Source organism: Neoarius graeffei, chromosome 8 (genome assembly GCF_027579695.1).
Source record: "Neoarius graeffei isolate fNeoGra1 chromosome 8, fNeoGra1.pri, whole genome shotgun sequence".
NCBI classification, from domain to species: domain Eukaryota; kingdom Metazoa; phylum Chordata; class Actinopteri; order Siluriformes; family Ariidae; genus Neoarius; species Neoarius graeffei.
The window spans coordinates 76,556,789-76,574,448 of NC_083576.1; the positions used below are offsets into that span (position 1 = coordinate 76,556,789).

General features: G+C 40.8%; 1 protein-coding gene across 1 annotated transcript in view; it reads right to left on the bottom strand.

Moving 5' to 3' along the window:
- Positions 1–413: 413 nt before the first annotated feature.
- Positions 414–17,660, bottom strand: part of nav2b (neuron navigator 2b) — a 342,800-nt gene continuing 325,553 nt past the window's right edge. The window contains 7 exon segments of the mRNA XM_060926744.1: positions 414–1,301; positions 1,303–1,371; positions 7,451–7,648; positions 7,757–7,875; positions 9,726–9,922; positions 13,118–13,195; positions 14,728–14,888. Coding sequence (XP_060782727.1) covers positions 1,245–1,301; positions 1,303–1,371; positions 7,451–7,648; positions 7,757–7,875; positions 9,726–9,922; positions 13,118–13,195; positions 14,728–14,888 — 879 coding nt within the window. The 3' untranslated portion in view covers positions 414–1,244.

Consider the following 17,660-nt stretch of genomic DNA (forward strand, 5'->3'; position numbering starts at 1 on the left):
AGCTTTGCGCGACCTCCCAGTCAGTCAGACGCAGTCAGACACGCTGCCACTCCTGTTAGCAATGTAGCTAGGCTCAGCATGGCCAATGGTATTTTTTGGGGCTGTAGTTAGATGCGACCAAACTCTTCCGCGTTTTTCCTGTTTACATAGGTTTATATGACCAGTGATATGAAACAAGTTCAGTTACACAAATTGAAACGTAGCGATTTTCTATGCTATGGAAAGTGCGCACTATAATGACAGGCGTACTAACACCTTCTGCGCGCTTCGGCAGCGCATTGATGTCTGAGCTCTGTATCAATGCGCTGCCGAAGAGCGCAGAAGGTGTTAGCTGACTGCGTCTGACTGACTGGGAGGTCGCGCAAAGCTCGGACAGGTACGGAGCAGCTCGTCTCAATTCAGATAAGAGCATATTTCATTATGGAAGTACGGTGGACTGTTCCTTTAAGGTGACTTTAAATGTTGAAAATTATTATAATAATTTGCTGGTTTTTTTTAAAGCCAGCTATCACACCTTTATACACAATACCACACCTTAATTTTATGCAGCGTTCGATTAGACGTCGCAACTCAGAATTCCCAACCTCCAACTAACAAAGAAAACAGCCAAAGATCCATCAACATAGAGACGTATTTGCTCGTTAAATCGAAAACACCGTATAGGATGACTAGAGGAAAATATATTTCAGTTGTTTTGATTAGCTGGTTGCTGACAAAAGACAAACTTGGAGGTGTTTATGTTTTTCTTCTTTTGTATGTTGAAAGCGCCGAGGTTGAAAATGGCGTAATTCCACTTACGAGGCAAATCAAACGCAGCATTATTGTGCTGGATAAATTTAAAGCTAGCGGCTAATGACGGCTAGTTATAAAGACAGGGCAGTTTGTGGCACTTTGTGTTTTTATAGTTGACAGGAAACAGGGAGGGCAAACTGCTACTGAAATTGATATTAAGGGCAAAAAAACAGTTCCATGACACTATCTTTGTCCTGCAAGTGATCTCGAAGGTCATGATATTAAAATCCTGATCTGTTTCCGAACATCATCAAGGGCGTGTTTAAAAAAAAAATAACCGCCAAGTTTGCTACCAATGATTCGCGCGCTGAAAACTGCTTCGAAATCAATCCAGATCGACTTTTTTTGATGATCCATAGGTATGTTTCCTACGCAGATTGTCCAGTTTTGTGTGCTCTTAGTGACACTAAGCTGCTCTCTTCATGGAAGAGTAAGACGTATTGCTGTGTTATTCACAGTGTAGATTCCACCGATGGATCCTGGACGTCCTCGCCGTTACTGTGGCTGCTGGGAGTCGCTGTCGTCGCCCGGTGGGCTGGCGCAATGAGCCGCCTCCTTGAGCCTCATTAGCATGTTCATCTAGGATAATCAATAGGGGTCAGAAAGAGGGTGAAAACAATGCAGAAATATTGCATAAATAAATACAGTGCTGTGTAATACAAAGTCGCGAATTATATTTACAAGATGAGTAAAAATTTTCCTTTAACCCTTTGATGCAAAATATATGCACACCCCTTCTAATGCACAACATGGGTCAAAAATGACCCGCATTCATTTTCCAGGTTATTTCATGCTGACTGAGTTTTTCTTTGCTCTATCTTTTGAAATCAATTTAGTTTATGATTGAATATTCCAAGTATTCTTTAAATATCTTGTTTTTAATTACCACAAATCATTAATTTAATTTTCTCTTTCCTACTTTATGAACAAAAATACTTTTTATATTATGACACATGGGTCATCCAAGTGCGATTTAAAATTAAATGTCTTAATACTATAATAATAATTTGTTTCAAGTAATTACTTTAGCAGTGAATGGGGCCAGTTATTTATTTATTAACTATGTCGTTAGCTAAGCCAACTACAATAAAATTAGCTAACTAAAGTAGAATATGTCAACAGCTCGGTAGCTAATAGTAATTACTTGTAACTTTCTGACAAGTAATCTACTCACTCTCAAGGTAACCTAAACATAATCAATTTTTTTCTAAGGTAATGTTCGAACAATTGAAAAACATTACTTGCATGTATTAGATGGGCAAAGGGCGCTGTGCTGAGCTGTGAAATGTCTGACACAAGCACAATTCACAGTTCCCACCAAACGCTGGAGTAAATGCATGCGGGTCGGTTCTGACCCATGTGTGTAAACTTGATGTAGAATTACAAAAGCTGTGCTTGTTCATAACTTAAGAAAGGAAAAATAAAAATGATGATTTGTGCTAAACAAAAACAAGATATTTACTGCATATTTGGAAACATAAATGACAAAATGAATGTATTTCAAAAGTATATCATAGAAACACTCAGCCGTACATGAAATAACCTGGAAAATGAATGCAGGTCGTTTTTGACCCATGTTGTGCATTCGAAGGGTAGTGATACAAAAAGGGTTTTTATTCAAAAAGTAAGAAAGGAAAAAATAAAATAAGGATGTATGATGATCAAAAACAAGTTAATTGAGGAATACCTTGAATACTGAATGATGGAATTAATTTATTGCAAAGATATAGAAGATAAAAACTCAGCCGGGTCACTTTTGGCCCATGTTTTGCATCAAAGGGTGAACAGCATGTCCTGAAGAGTTTTATTATTTGGTATATCAGGTGAAAATTCAGGGCGGCACGGTGGTGTAGTGGTTAGCGCTGTCGCCTCACAGCAAGAAGGTCCGGGTTCGAGCCCCGTGGCCGACGAGGGCCTTTCTGTGTGGAGTTTGCATGTTCTCCCCGTGTCCGCGTGGGTTTCCTCCGGGTGCTCCGGTTTCCCCCACAGTCCAAAGACATGCAGGTTAGGTTAACTGGTGACTCTAAATTGACCGTAGGTGTGAATGTGAGTGTGAATGGTTGTCTGTGTCTATGTGTCAGCCCTGTAATGACCTGGCGACTTGTCCAGGGTGTACCCCGCCTTTCGCCCATAGTCAGCTGGGATAGGCTCCAGCTTGCCTGCGACCCTGTAGAACAGGATAAAGCGGCTAGAGATAATGAGATGAGATGAGATGAGATGAGGTGAAAATTCAATCCAAACTGCTTGAATCTGGTCTCAGTGGATTCAGAACTGAATGCAGAACAACATACTTTTTACAGAATTAAAATGTGTTTATCCGTTCTTCAGATATTACAAATCAAAGCTTGAAGAAACGGCTTAATATTCTGTCTGAGGATCACATGGTCTTAAATGGGCCTCATTAACGAATAAGATCAAATGTTTTTTCTTAATAACTTGTCAATTTTTCAAGATATTTACATGGAAATTAGCAGGCACATAGATGGTTGTATACTGAATACAAAGATTAAAAAAATAGTAAAAACAAATTATACAAATTAGCATTGAATTAGTATTAATTATGCTAATTAGGTAAAAACGTTAAATCGGTACACTCTCTTCTTCAAAGTTTCACCAAATGGCTTTATTTGTGCAATATAAAGCTGATCTTAGCTCTCATTTATACATCACAAAGAAGGAGAAATCAACGTTAATTATAAAATCTGCATAAATAAGCATTGAATGTCATCAACATCTTCCTTTCTCTATCAAAATAATAAAGCAATAAACGATTATTTCTAATCCCCTCTTTGTGCTCTGTAGGCCTTTGTATTTCTCGAAAGTAGGGCCTACTAGTGTTAATGTGAAAGAATATAAATGATTATTTCGATTAATATTCACAGCTTTCAAGGCAGACCTCGAAAAAACTGTGTTCCACATCTAATAAACAATTCACATTAACTGAACTGAAACTGACACTCGCGTTTATGACTTCATTTTTTTTTTAATCTCATTCCGACCACTAAGATCTCAATATTTTTCATCAAAACAACTACAGTTATATTCTAAAATAGTTATTTATTTACATGAATCAGTTTTATTTGAAAAAATAAGTAGGTAAAGCTACGAAAACTCACTTCAAAATCTCCCGTGAATCATAACATCAAAACTAGCAGATGGAAAATTTTGCTGAGTCCTTCATTAGAAACAGTGAGAGCGAGAGAACATCCCTATAACAGATATCTGATTGATATTGACGAGTAATCCAGTCGGAAACCGATCAGAAGCGAGAGAGCCTGACCGCTTTCCCGTGACTCAAAAAGAAAAGCACCGGCAGTTTCCCGACATCACGTGAGCAGAGTGTTTTTACTCTGCTGTACTGACTTCAACCTGCCGTTACTCCCAAAGTACTGAACAGATCTTAACCAGATACATTTCTTTGGAAAGCAGAAATAAGCTTTTTAATGATAGTATTCATGATAGAAAATATTCAAGAGTTAAGCAATGACAGATCTGAGTCCGAGAGTCTGAGAGCAAGACTCCAACCGCACCATTTGACGGTGGCTGTTTTAGCGCCATTAACATTCGTTTGTTCCTGAACGTGCCGTATGAACAGGTGAATGTGCTTCTCTTTATCAGGGAGTGTGAAGTATTCTATCAGAGATGGTTGGGAGATGGATGTAAGTCCAGAAGGTGTGTTTATTAATACAAGTGAAGACGGTAAACGATCCAGAACGGCAGGCAAAATCGTAAAACGGTGAAACAGGCAATAGGTCGAGCGAGGCACAAACAGGCTATCGTAGACTCGGCAGAATCAAAGACGAGAAACAGGAAATCAGGAAACCGAACAAGGAAATAAGACGTGGTAATGTATCAGCAATGCAACTCAATACTTCGCAAAGTAAGTGTGTTTTCACAGTTTTTATATCAGTGTGCTGATTGCGTCTTAATCCTGTGCAGGTGTGAGTCATTTACGGCATGCACGAAAGAGTCCGCTTGGCGCACGCGCTGTCCGGAGCGCCCGAGAGTCTATCTGATGCACAAGCCAAGGTGCACAGGTGTGACATTCTTGCATGAAATTAGTACAAAAATTAATGCAGATGTAAATATCTTATGCCAAATTATTATGGCATGTTACAAAAAGTAAAGAAAAAATCCGAGTCCTCGTCTCCAATTTACGAGTCCGAATGCAGTTAATGAACGAGTCCGAGTCATCAGTGCTCAAGTCCAAGTCGAGTCATGAGTCCTTAAAATTAGGGCATGAGTCAGACTCGAGTACTCCAAGCCTGGTACTAACCACTGCATACCAAGAACACCCCACAAGATGTGCCATTTTGGAGATGCTCAGATCCAGTCATTTAGCCATCATAATTTGACTTGTTAAAGTCACTCAGATCTTTACCCTTGTCCAGTTTTCCTGCTTCCAACACATAAGAACTGACTGTTCTCTTGTTGCCTAATATACCTCACTGCTTGACAGGTACCATTGTAACAACATAATCAATGTTATTCACTTCACATGTCAGTGTTTTTAATTTTATGCCTGATTGGTGTATGTATACTGTATCTCAGTGCAGTCCAAGTATCTGAATGTGTCCCACTACCTGTTGCTAAATATCTCATCTCATCTTATTATCTCTAGCCGCTTTATCCTGTTCTACAGGGTCGCAGGCAAGCTGGAGCCTATCCCAGCTGACTACGGGCGAAAGGCGGTGTACACCCTGGACAAGTCGCCAGGTCATCACAGGGCTGACACATAGACACAGACAACCATTCACACTCACATTCACACCTACGCTCAATTTAGAGTCACCAGTTAACCTAACCTGCATGTCTTTGGACTGTGGGGGAAACCGGAGCACCCGGAGGAAACCCACGCGGACACGGGGAGAACATGCAAACTCCGCACAGAAAGGCCCTCACCGGCCACGGGGCTTGAACCCGGACCTTCTTGCTGAGAGGCGACAGCGCTAACCACTACACCACCGTGCCGTCCCTGCTAAATACTAGTATTTAATATGGAATTATTTGCTTCAAAATACAACCCCGATTCCAAAAAAGTTGGGACAAAGTACAAATTGTAAATAAAAACGGAATGCAATAATTTACAAATCTCAAAAACTGATATTGTATTCACAATAGAACATAGACAACATATCAAATGTCGAAAGTGAGACATTTTGAAATTTCATGCCAAATATTGGCTCATTTGAAATTTCATGACAGCAACACATCTCAAAAAAGTTGGGACAGGGGCAATAAGAGGCTGGAAAAGTTAAAGGTACAAAAAAGGAACAGCTGGAGGACCAAATTGCAACTCATTAGGTCAATTGGCAATAGGTCATTAACATGACTGGGTATAAAAAGAGCATCTTGGAGTGGCAGCGGCTCTCAGAAGTAAAGATGGGAAGAGGATCACCAATCCCCCTAATTCTGCGCTGACAAATAGTGGAGCAATATCAGAAAGGAGTTCGACAGTGTAAAATTGCAAAGAGGTTGAACATATCATCATCTACAGTGCATAATATCATCAAAAGATTCAGAGAATCTGGAAGAATCTGTGCGTAAGGGTCAAGGCCGGAAAACCATACTGGGTGCCCGTGATCTTCGGGCCCTTAGACGGCACTGCATCACATACAGGCATGCTTCTGTATTGGAAATCACAAAATGGGCTCAGGAATATTTCCAGAGAACATTATCTGTGAACACAATTCACCGTGCCATCCGCCGTTGCCAGCTAAAACTCTATAGTTCAAAGAAGAAGCCGTATCTAAACACGATACAGAAGCGCAGACGTCTTCTCTGGGCCAAGGCTCATTTAAAATGGACTGTGGCAAAGTGGAAAACTGTTCTGTGGTCAGACGAATCAAAATTTGAAGTTCTTTATGGAAATCAGGGACGCCGTGTCATTCGGACTAAAGAGGAGAAGGACGACCCGAGTTGTTATCAGCGCTCAGTTCAGAAGCATGCATCTCTGATGGTATGGGGTTGCATTAGTGTGTGTGGCATGGGCAGCTTACACATCTGGAAAGACACCATCAATGCTGAAAGGTATATCCAGGTTCTAGAGCAACATATGCTCCCATCCAGACGACGTCTCTTTCAGGGAAGACCTTGCATTTTCCAACATGACAATGCCAAACCACATACTGCATCAATTACAGCATCATGGCTGCGTAGAAGAAGGGTCCGGGTACTGAACTGGCCAGCCTGCAGTCCAGATCTTTCACCCATAGAAAACATTTGGCGCATCATAAAACGGAAGATACGACAAAAAAGACCTAAGACAGTTGAGCAACTAGAATCCTACATTAGACAAGAATGGGTTAACATTCCTATCCCTAAACTTGAGCAACTTGTCTCCTCAGTCCCCAGACGTTTACAGACTGTTGTAAAGAGAAAAGGGGATGTCTCACAGTGGTAAACATGGCCTTGTCCCAACTTTTTTGAGATGTGTTGTTGTCATGAAATTTAAAATCACCTAATTTTTCTCTTTAAATGATACATTTTCTCAGTTTAAACATTTGATATGTCATCTGTGTTCTATTCTGAATAAAATATGGAATTTTGAAACTTCCACATCATTGCATTCGTTTTTATTTACAAGTTGTACTTTGTCCCAACTTTTTTGGAATCGGGGTTGTAGATATTTCGAGTTAAATGTGGGTTGGAGTCTCACCAGCGGGTCACGTTCTGCTCCGTCCGGTGCGATCTCTGTGCCCTGTGTGCCGGGTTCTCGGGGGAAGCCGTCAAAGCCGACGTCCTCACGCCGCAGCTGGAGCAGAGGACACTGGAGCTGCTGAAGGCAAGATGGCCACGGGTAACTCTCTAAAACCCAGAGAGACGGGTCCTCCCATGCTGCCTTTCTGCCATACAGCTGCATCACACACACAGGATAATTTACTGATACTGCAACATTACTTAAAATAATCAGGAAAGATTTGCATTTCCAAAAGATGTTGAGAGAAGTGCTGCATGTTCTTACCTGCAGACCCTCACGTACGGCCTCAAGCATGTAGGGAATGATGGAGTAGTTCCACAGGTCTGTAAACCACACCTGAGAACCCTCGACGTCCATAGGACAAGACAGGAAGAGACACGGCCCTGCACAGGAAGAGGCACGTTGAGATAACCAGCGCTCCAACACGTTTTACTGCACCCTTCTCGACTTGCACTTACTATTCCCCTGTGTTACACACTTTAAGGGAAACTCAAGAGCGAAGATCATCAAGGGTACATGAAAAACAGAACAAGTGTTCCAGGTGTGCTTGGTTTCATTCAAACTGTCCTTACTTGGCCTGATATATACAGTGGTGCTTGAAAGTTTGTGAACCCTTCAGAATTTTCTATATTTCTGCATAAATATGACCTAAAACATCATCAGATTTTCACACAATTCCTAAAAGTAGATAAAGAGAACCCAGTTAAACAAATGAGACAAAAATACTACACTTGGTCATTTATTTATTAAGGAAAATGATCCAATATTGCATATCTGTGAGTGGCAAAAGTATGTGAACCTTTGCTTTCAGTATCTGCTGTGACCCCCTTGTGCAGCAGTAACTGCAACTAAGCGTTTCCGGTAACTGTTGATCAGTCCTGCACACCGGCTTGGAGGAATTTTAGCCCATTCCTCTGTATAGAACAGCTTCAACTCTGGGATGTTGGTGGGTTTCCTCACATGAACTGCTCGCTTCAGGTCCTTCCACAACATTTCCATTGGATTAAGGTCAGGACTTTGACTTGGCCATTCCAAAACATTAACTTTATTCTTCTTTATCCATTCTTTGGTAGAACGACTTGTGTGCTTAGGGTTGTTGTCTTGCTGCATGACCCACCTTCTCTTGAGATTCAGTTCATGGACAGATGTCCTGACATTTTCCTTTAGAATTTGCTGGTATAATTCAGAATTCATTGTTCCATCAATGATGGCAATCCATCCTGGCCCAGATGCAGCAAAACAGTCCCAAACCATGATACTACCACCACCATGTTTCACAGATGGGATAAGGTTCTTATGCTGGAATGCAGTGTTTTCCTTTCTCCAAACATAACGCTTCTCATTTAAACCAAAAAGTTCTATTTTGGTCTCATCCGTCCACAAAACATTTTTCCAATAGCCTTCTGGCTTGTCCATGTGATCTTGAGCAAACTGCAGATGAGCAGCAATGTTCTTTTTGGAGAGCAGTGGCTTTCTCCTTGCAACCCTGCCATGCACACCATTGTTGTTCAGTGTTCTCCTGATGGTGGACTCATGAACATTAACATTAGCCAATGTGAGAGAGGCCTTCAGGTGCTTAGAAGTTACCCTGGGGTCCTTTGTGACCTCGCCGACTATTACACGCCTTGCTCTTGGAGTGATCTTTGTTGGTCGACCACTCCTGGGGAGGGTAACAATGGTCTTGAATTTCCTCCATTTGTACACAATCGTCTGACTCTGGATTGGTGGAGTCCAAACTCTTTAGAAATGGTTTTGTAACCTTTTCCAGCCTGATGAGCATCAACAACGCTTTTCCTGAGGTCCTCAGAAATCTCCTTTGTTCGTGCCATGATATGCTTCCACAAACGTGTTGTGAAGATCAGACTTTGATAGATCCCTGTTCTTTAAATAAAACAGGGTGCCCACTCACACCTGATTGTCATCCTATTGATTGAAAACACCTGACTCTAATTTCACCTTCAAATTAACTGCTAATCCAAGAGGTTCACATACTTTTGCCACTCACAGATATGTAATATTGGATCATTTTCCTCCATAAATAAATGACCAAGTATAATATTTTTGTCTCATTTATTTAACTGGGTTCTCTTTATCTACTTTTAGGACTTGTGTGAAAATCTGATAATGTTTTTGGTCATATTTATGCAGAAATATAGAAAATTCTAAAGGATTCACAAACTTTCAAGCACCACTGTACATTCAGAGTCGTCTGACTGGCTGGAACTGAACTCACCGATGGTGACATCAGAGGAGCTGTGTGTCTCCAGGAAGCGGTTGAGATGTTGCCAGACACACGGGATCCACTCGATGATCTTGACCAGGTCGGAGTTACGCGCGCGACTGCTGATCTCAGTTTCCAGAAGCTTCCGGCGCAGAAAACGACCCAAGAAGCCCTTCACTGGTTCAGTGTGATTCGCACAAAGCAGCCATCTGGAATAAAAACAGGAAGATAAAACGTCAGGGTTTGAAACTTGCTTCAAATGTACTTTGAGACTGATAATTGACTTCAAAAGTTTGCACACCCCATGGTTTCTGAGTAAACGAAGGTAAATGTGTCTTTATTTTACAATTCCTATTATTCTATCCACTTTCACTGGATACGAGCAATCGCGCGCTCTGATTGGCTACTCTAGGATAAACTAGGATATCAGCTCATATACTGTGAGTAGAGAAAAACAAAATGGCGGAGCACATCAAGCCCGATATATCACTTTGTTATCAAGTATTTAAAAGAAACGGAAATAGCTAAAAGAATATCACCCCCCAATATCTCCTGTTTCACACTCCAGCTCGGTTGGTGGCAGTAATGCACCTTTAATTTAGTTTACTGAACCAACCGAGGATGAAATAAAAACTTGACTCCAAAACAAAAACCCCAAAAAATACAAAAAAAAAAAACCAACAAAATATGGAATTAAAAGTATTTCATGGTAAGAACGTATCTCTTTTTATTTTTTTCACGGTCCGGTTTCCATCAAATCCTGCGCTCTGATTGGCTGGCGAGCAGGTCCGTATCCTATGGTACGGACCCCATTTACGGACCTCTGGCGACTCGCTCGTTCACAACAACAAACATGGTAGCAATTTTTTGTCAACATTTATTTTCGCATTTCTCAGGAGAATAGCATTAATTTTACAGCATGGATAGCGATAACGACAGTGTTAACAGCAAAAGCGAGTTTTACTACCCTGAGGAAGAAGAAATAAAAGAAAACATTTCAGGAGAAAGATAAAAACCTGTAACTTGCTAACACCGAGCAAAAACATGGCTGAATCCTGAATGACTCAATTTTGTATAAATAGGGGACTACACAGGTGGCAAAATGTAGTTTTTTCCTGCCATGGAAGTGCACTTGTATACCGAGGAGGAAGCCATTTGCATTACAGCCGTGAATGAGGATTCAAAATGGAGGCTCGGCTCGGTTTTCCCTTTCAGGCGCTCTCGTTTTCTGTTAGAATTTGGTAAAGAAAAAAATAAATATATTATTTACCAGCTTAAGGTCAGTCCGTATGGTGAAATACCGTGACCTCGGCCTTTAATCCTGACCTCGGCCCAGAGGGCCTCGCTCAGTACTTTCAAGACCTCGGTCACGGTATTTCACGATACAGACCTCCCAGCTGCTAAATAATATATATTTATTTTTCAAGAATTATTATTACAGCATTTTTCACCAATCGCTACTGTCATGTCGCCAGTTTGTTTACATTCTGAGTGGAAATGATTTTATTGATGTTTTGTATTTGAACATTTATCAAATGTGCAAAAAATAAAAATGCTCTGTTTCTCAAAATCCAGTGAACGTGGATAGAATAAAACAGTTATTCCGCTCAATCTCGTCGTACATGGATTAGAGCCGACTTGATGCTACGCGCCTCATCGGCTATCAGCTCATGTACGACTCGATTTTGTGGAATAACTGTTAATAGTAGAAAAACCATACATTTCAAAATGCAAAAAAGGAAATGCACATGAATCCAGAGTAACTGCTGAATGACACATTTAGCCATAGAATGCCCATGAATAGACGCCCATATCTTACCTGAGTCCCGAAGCACTATCTCGTGACTATTATCCAAAGACTATGTAAATCTGAATTTAAAACAATCTGACACTTGTTTCACAAGCACATTATTATGAATTAAATTCATAATTCAGACAGTCTGCAAAATGCACTTCTGCTAAAATTTACTGTATATGTGACTGTAAAGGCTAAGACACGGTACATTAGTATCCCATGTACTGTATTCTCACTGTATGGTCAACTTTAGGTGTGTGCTATTTTGATACCATTTAACAATTATTCCACGAAATCGAGTCGCATATAAGCTAATAGTGCTATAAACCATGTACGACGAAATTGAGTGGAATAACTGTTTTATTCTATCCACACTCACTGGATTTTGAGAAACAAAGCATTTTTATTTTTAGCAAATTCGATAAATAAAAACTTTATACAAAACGTCCGACAAAATAATTTCCACTAAACAAACCGGTGAAATGACAGGAGCAATTTGTGAAAAATGCGATAATAATAATTCTTGAAAAAAAAAAAAAGATACGTTCTTACCATCAAATACTTTCATTCCATATTTTGTTGCTTTTTTTGGGGGGGGGGTTGTTTTTGAGTAGGAGTTTTTATTTAATCCTCGGTTGGTTCAGCAACACGCTCTGCCATTTTCTTCTTCTCTACTCATGGTATATGAGCTGATATCCTAGTAGTGGAGTAGCCAATCAGAGCGTCCGATTGCTGATATCCAGTGAATGTGGCTAGATAATTAAAGGAGAACTGAAGGCAAATTTTTTTATTATCAAAATTCTCTTTATCTCATTTTATGAAATATCGGAATGCATTTTTGATCGCTATTTTGTCACTGCTATAGCAAGTTATGAGTGTTTGAAATATGCTCTGTAACATATCAGTCCGTATGTCAAAGCAATGGCTGTAAACGAGATTTGTTGAGACCTGTGCGAGACATCGTAGTACGGAAGTAAAACGTACAGCGGAAATCAAAGCGTTCGACATCTGCCAGCATTGTCAAAAGACGCGCGCGCCCTCTTTCGAATGCTGATGTAATCAAGCCGGAAGTTTTGTTTGTTTTGATAGCAAACAGGAAAGTTTGAAAAAAGTAGGCAGTAATCGTCATTTAAACTCGTTTTTGTGTAATACTTCATTTGGAAAACAGTTTTCAAAATGGCGGCACTGACACCTGGCTGACACTTGACGTTTCGAAGTCTCGCACAAGTCTCGTGAAGATCGCGCAGATAAGCGACGCCTGCCATGGACCAAACGAACTAAATTCAACATGGCTAAAAACCGAATAGGCCGATAAGTATAATATTTAATTGCAATTAGTTGCCAATACAAGGCATGATATAAGGTTACTAAAACCGAAAACGTAATTGAATATCACGTTAATTCAGAAATAAAGCAAGTTTAAAAATAACTTCAGTTCTTCTTTAATAATAGTCTCAGCAGATCGAGACATCATCCTGTAGCAAAGAATAGCGTAGCAGTGTAACAGTGCCCTCTTGTGGAGAGGTTGAGATGTGCTGATAGACCTTTATAAAAAAATCCAAAAGGTCGGGATGTGTAATGTGTGTAACAACAGTGTTAGAAACCTTACCTGAAATTATGGTGAAGCTGTAGATTCGGGGTGGACGCAGATGATGATGTCTGGTTCATAGTGCCGATTATATAAGGGCTGTGAAGACACAGAGATTGATCATTATATTAGCCCGTCCAAAAAGGAGCAACATTTCATTTATTAATGGATGATGTCACGAATGACACTTTTTCTCCATTTATAGTGACATAATTATCTGGAATATTTGAAAAGTGAGTTAGTTCCTGTTATCATTTCTAACAACGATTCCTATAGAGATCTTGCAGTCACATGACCGGAAAGTACACAAACGCCACCTTGTCGGTCAAAAACACCGCTGAATATTGTTGCACTCGTGTACAGAATGGATCAATTTCAACCGACGGACTACACGGCTCATTTTTCTAATGAACAGATAACTAGATATATGTCTAAAATAAACGATCTACAGATTTGTGACCCTTATGGCTTTCCGGACGGAGTTTTCACGACCGGATTTTGAACTGCCAGCGGAATACCCGGACGTGTATAATTACCTCATTAACTTTCCCTCGCTGTTCAGTGGTGAAGCACTGCGTGCTTATAAATCTCTGGACAGTTATCTTTACAGAAATTCAGGATTTGTCAGCGACTCAGATGTGGCATCTTGTAAACAAGAATCCTCATTGGATGGGTAAGTCACTTAAGTTTTTTTTTTGTAAGTCACTTAAGTATCTAGTATAGCACTGACCAGCCGATTATAGAATAGAATAAGGTAATTCCAGCTGTAATTCCAAATCGTCCGTCTTGTTTACATGGATCTGGCGTTGGAGAGGTAGAGGCTTAGCAGTGGAGGCTTGAGTGGCTGTTTTCTGAGCTTAGTCAACAGGCCGGCTCTGCCTGCAGCCTCGCTTTTGCTTCCGCTCCCGGCGCCGCCTCCTTCGCTTTGCTTCCGATAACAATCCACGGAGACCCCGCTGGTCTCGCTATCTCATCCGGAATGTTGTGCATGCGATGGAAATCGCTACAAACCGTCATTTTCTGCTGGAAACCAATGTCCAGTAAGTCCATACGGTTGTAGTGGATATTGAAGTCCGGTACAGACGAACAACACGCAAAAATACACACAAAAAACATAAACGTGCACAGGTAGGGAGAGCTTGTAGCTGCAGCCGTTGTAGTAGAATTGTATATAGTAGGGTTTTCCAGAAGAAAAGGTAGAAGTAAAAGTAGAAGTAGAAGGCGGAATATGGCGTTTGACCTACAAGATGGCGTCTGTCACAATCTGGATCGGCTGTGACGTCACATGCAAGTGCTCCATAGCAACAACAACATTAGGCATTAAAATACAATGTGATCTGCCTGTGATTGGTCGTGCCGAAGGAACTGATTTTAGAGACGCTGTTTTAGAAAATACATCAACACTTTCTGACCAATCAGATTCCAGACTTCAAAAGTGCTCTAGTATAAATCCAAGGATGATCCGTAGTGTCTAAAAGTTTACCCAAAAGGTAAATGTGTGTAATAAAGTGAGCAGTACGTGTACACGGGGTTTTGAAACCCCAATATTGCTGCTGCTGCAGTATCTGCTACACTCATATCAGCACCACTGTATACCTCTAAAGCAGCGTGATCCGGTTTATCTTACTAACCAGCAGTGGTGTTTGCAGTTGCGCAGGCCGTTGAAGAGGTCGCTCAGAGAGCCGGCATGGTGCAGGTTTTCTATGATGATGACCCGAGGAGTGTCCACAGCCCGTGTGCTGCTGTTACTGCTGCACTGCTCGGTCAGGTTCGACAGGTACTGCTTCAGCTCCTAAATAACATCATATCACCGTTTAGCTTTACACCAACATCTAAGAAAAAACTCTTTGTAGTATTCAGATCAGTGCAGTATCCAAGTACATGCAGAAAGAGTTTAATAACTGAACGGAGGGCGTGACTAGGACTAATCCTTTGCATATTATGAATAACTGGATACTGAAAAACACAGATTTGTTACAATTACATTTGAATTAATTTCCATAAAAATTCCTGAGGAATTGGGCGAGGTCATAGATTGCCGTAGTTACATATTTAAAAACAATATTCGCAAATATATAAGGGTCATTCTAGAATTTGGGCTACATTTCACATCTCTGAGATAAACCTTTTGTTATTTTCCACAAAAAAAAATGTTTACTGAATCACTTTTGAACAATAATGCAAATTATGACAAACTTTCACCAATAGCAGTGCTCGATGTACAGTGGTGCTTGAAAGTTTGTGAACCCTTTAGAATTTTCTATATTTCTACATAAATATGAACTAAAACATCATCAGATTTTCACACAAGTAGATAAAAGTAGATAAAGAGAACCCAGTTAAACAAATGAGACAAAAATATTATACTTGGCCATTTATTTATTGAGGAAAATGATCCAATATGACATATCTGTGGCGGCACGATGGTGTAGTGGTTAGCGCTGTCACCTCACAGCAAGAAGGTCCGGGTTCGAGCCCCGTGGCCGGCGAGGGCCTTTCTGTGCGGAGTTTGCATGTTCTCCCCGTGTCCGCGTGGGTTTCCTCCGGGTGCTCCGGTTTCCCCCACAGTCCAAAGACATGCAGGTTAGGTTAACTGGTGACTCTAAATTGACCGTAGGTGTGAATGTGAGTGTGAATGGTTGTCTGTGTCTATGTGTCAGCCCTGTGATGACCTGGCGACTTGTCCAGGGTGTACCCCGCCTTTCGCCCGTAGTCAGCTGGGATAGGCTCCAGCTTGCCTGCGACCCTGCAGAAGGATAAAGCGGCTAGAGATGAATGAGATGACATATCTGTGAGTGGCAAAAGTATGTGAACCTTTGCTTTCAGTATCTGGTGTGACCCCCTTGTGCAGCAATAACTGCAACTAAACATTTGCGGTAACTGTCGATCAGTCCTGCACACTGGCTCGGAGGAATTTTAGCCCGTTCCTCCGTACAGAACAGCTTCAACTCTGGGATGTTGGTGGGTTTCCTCACATGAACTGCTCGCTTCAGGTCCTTCCACAACATTTCCATTGGATTAAGGTCAGGACTTTGACTTGGCCATTCCAAAACATTAACTTTATTCTTCTTTAACCATTCTTTGGTAGAACGACTTGTGTGCTTAGGGTCGTTGTCTTGCTGCATGACCCACCTTCTCTTGAGATTCAGTTCATGGACAGATGTCCTGACATTTTCCTTTAGAATTTGCTGGTATAATTCAGAATTCATTGTTCCATCAATGATGGCAATCCATCCTGGCCCAGATGCAGCAAAACAGGCCCAAACCATGATACTACCACCACCAGGTTTTACAGATGGGATAAGGTTCTTATGCTGGAATGCAGTGTTTTCCTTTCTCCAAACATAACGCTTCTCATTTAAACCAAAAAGTTCTATTTTGGTCTCATCCATCCACAAAACATTTTTCCAATAGCTTTCTGGCTTGTCCACGTGATCTTTAGCAAACTGCAGACAAGCAGCAATGTTCTTTTTGGAGAGCAGTGGCTTTCTCCTTGCAACCCTGCCATGCACACCATTGTTGTTCAGTGTTCTCCTGATGCTGGACTCATGAACATTAGCCAATGTGAGAGAGGCCTTCAGTTGCTTAGAAGTTACCCTGGGGTCTTTTGTGACCTCATCAACCATTACACACCTTGCTCTTGGAGTAATCTTTGTTGGTCGACCACTCCTGGGGAGGGTAACAATGGTCTTGAATTTCCTCCATTTGTACACAATCTGTCTGACTGTGGATTGGTGGAGTCCAAACTCTTTAGAGATGGTTTTGTAACCTTTTCCAACCTGATGAGCATCAACAACACTTTTTCTGAGGTCCTCAGAAATCTCCTTTGTTCGTGCCATGATACACGTCCACAAACGTGTTGTGAAGATCAGACTTTGATAGATCCCTGTTCTTTAAATAAAACAGGGTGCCCACTCACACCTGATTGTCATCCCATTGATTGAAAACACCTGACTCTAATTTCACCTTCAAATTAACTGCTAATCCTAGAGGTTCACATACTTTTGCCACTCACAGATAAGTAATATTGGATCATCTTCCTCAATAAATAAATGACCAAGTATAATATTTTTGTCTCATTTGTTTAACTGGGTTCTCTTTATCTACTTTTAGGACTTGTGTAAAATCTGATGATGTTTTAGGTCATATTTATGCAGAAATATAGAAAATTCTAAAGGGTTCACAAACTTTCAAGCACCACTGTACATTTTAGACCCAATTTATCCATAAAACAGTAACTAAACGACTCCCACCCCTCCCTCCACATTACTAGCCGTCTTCGACTCCTGATTCACCCATTCAACTCGAATAAACATTAAAGGAGAACTGAAGTCATTTTTAAACTTGCTTTATTTCTTAATTAACATGTTATTTAATTACGTTTTCGGTTTTAGTAACCTTATATCGTGACTCGTATTGGCAACTAATTGCAATTAAATATTATACTTATCGGCCTATTCGGTTTTTAGCCGTGTTGAATTTAGTTCGTTTGGTCCACGGCAGGCGTCGCTTATCTGCGCGATCTTCACGAGACTTGTGCGAGACTTCGAAACGTCAAGTGTCA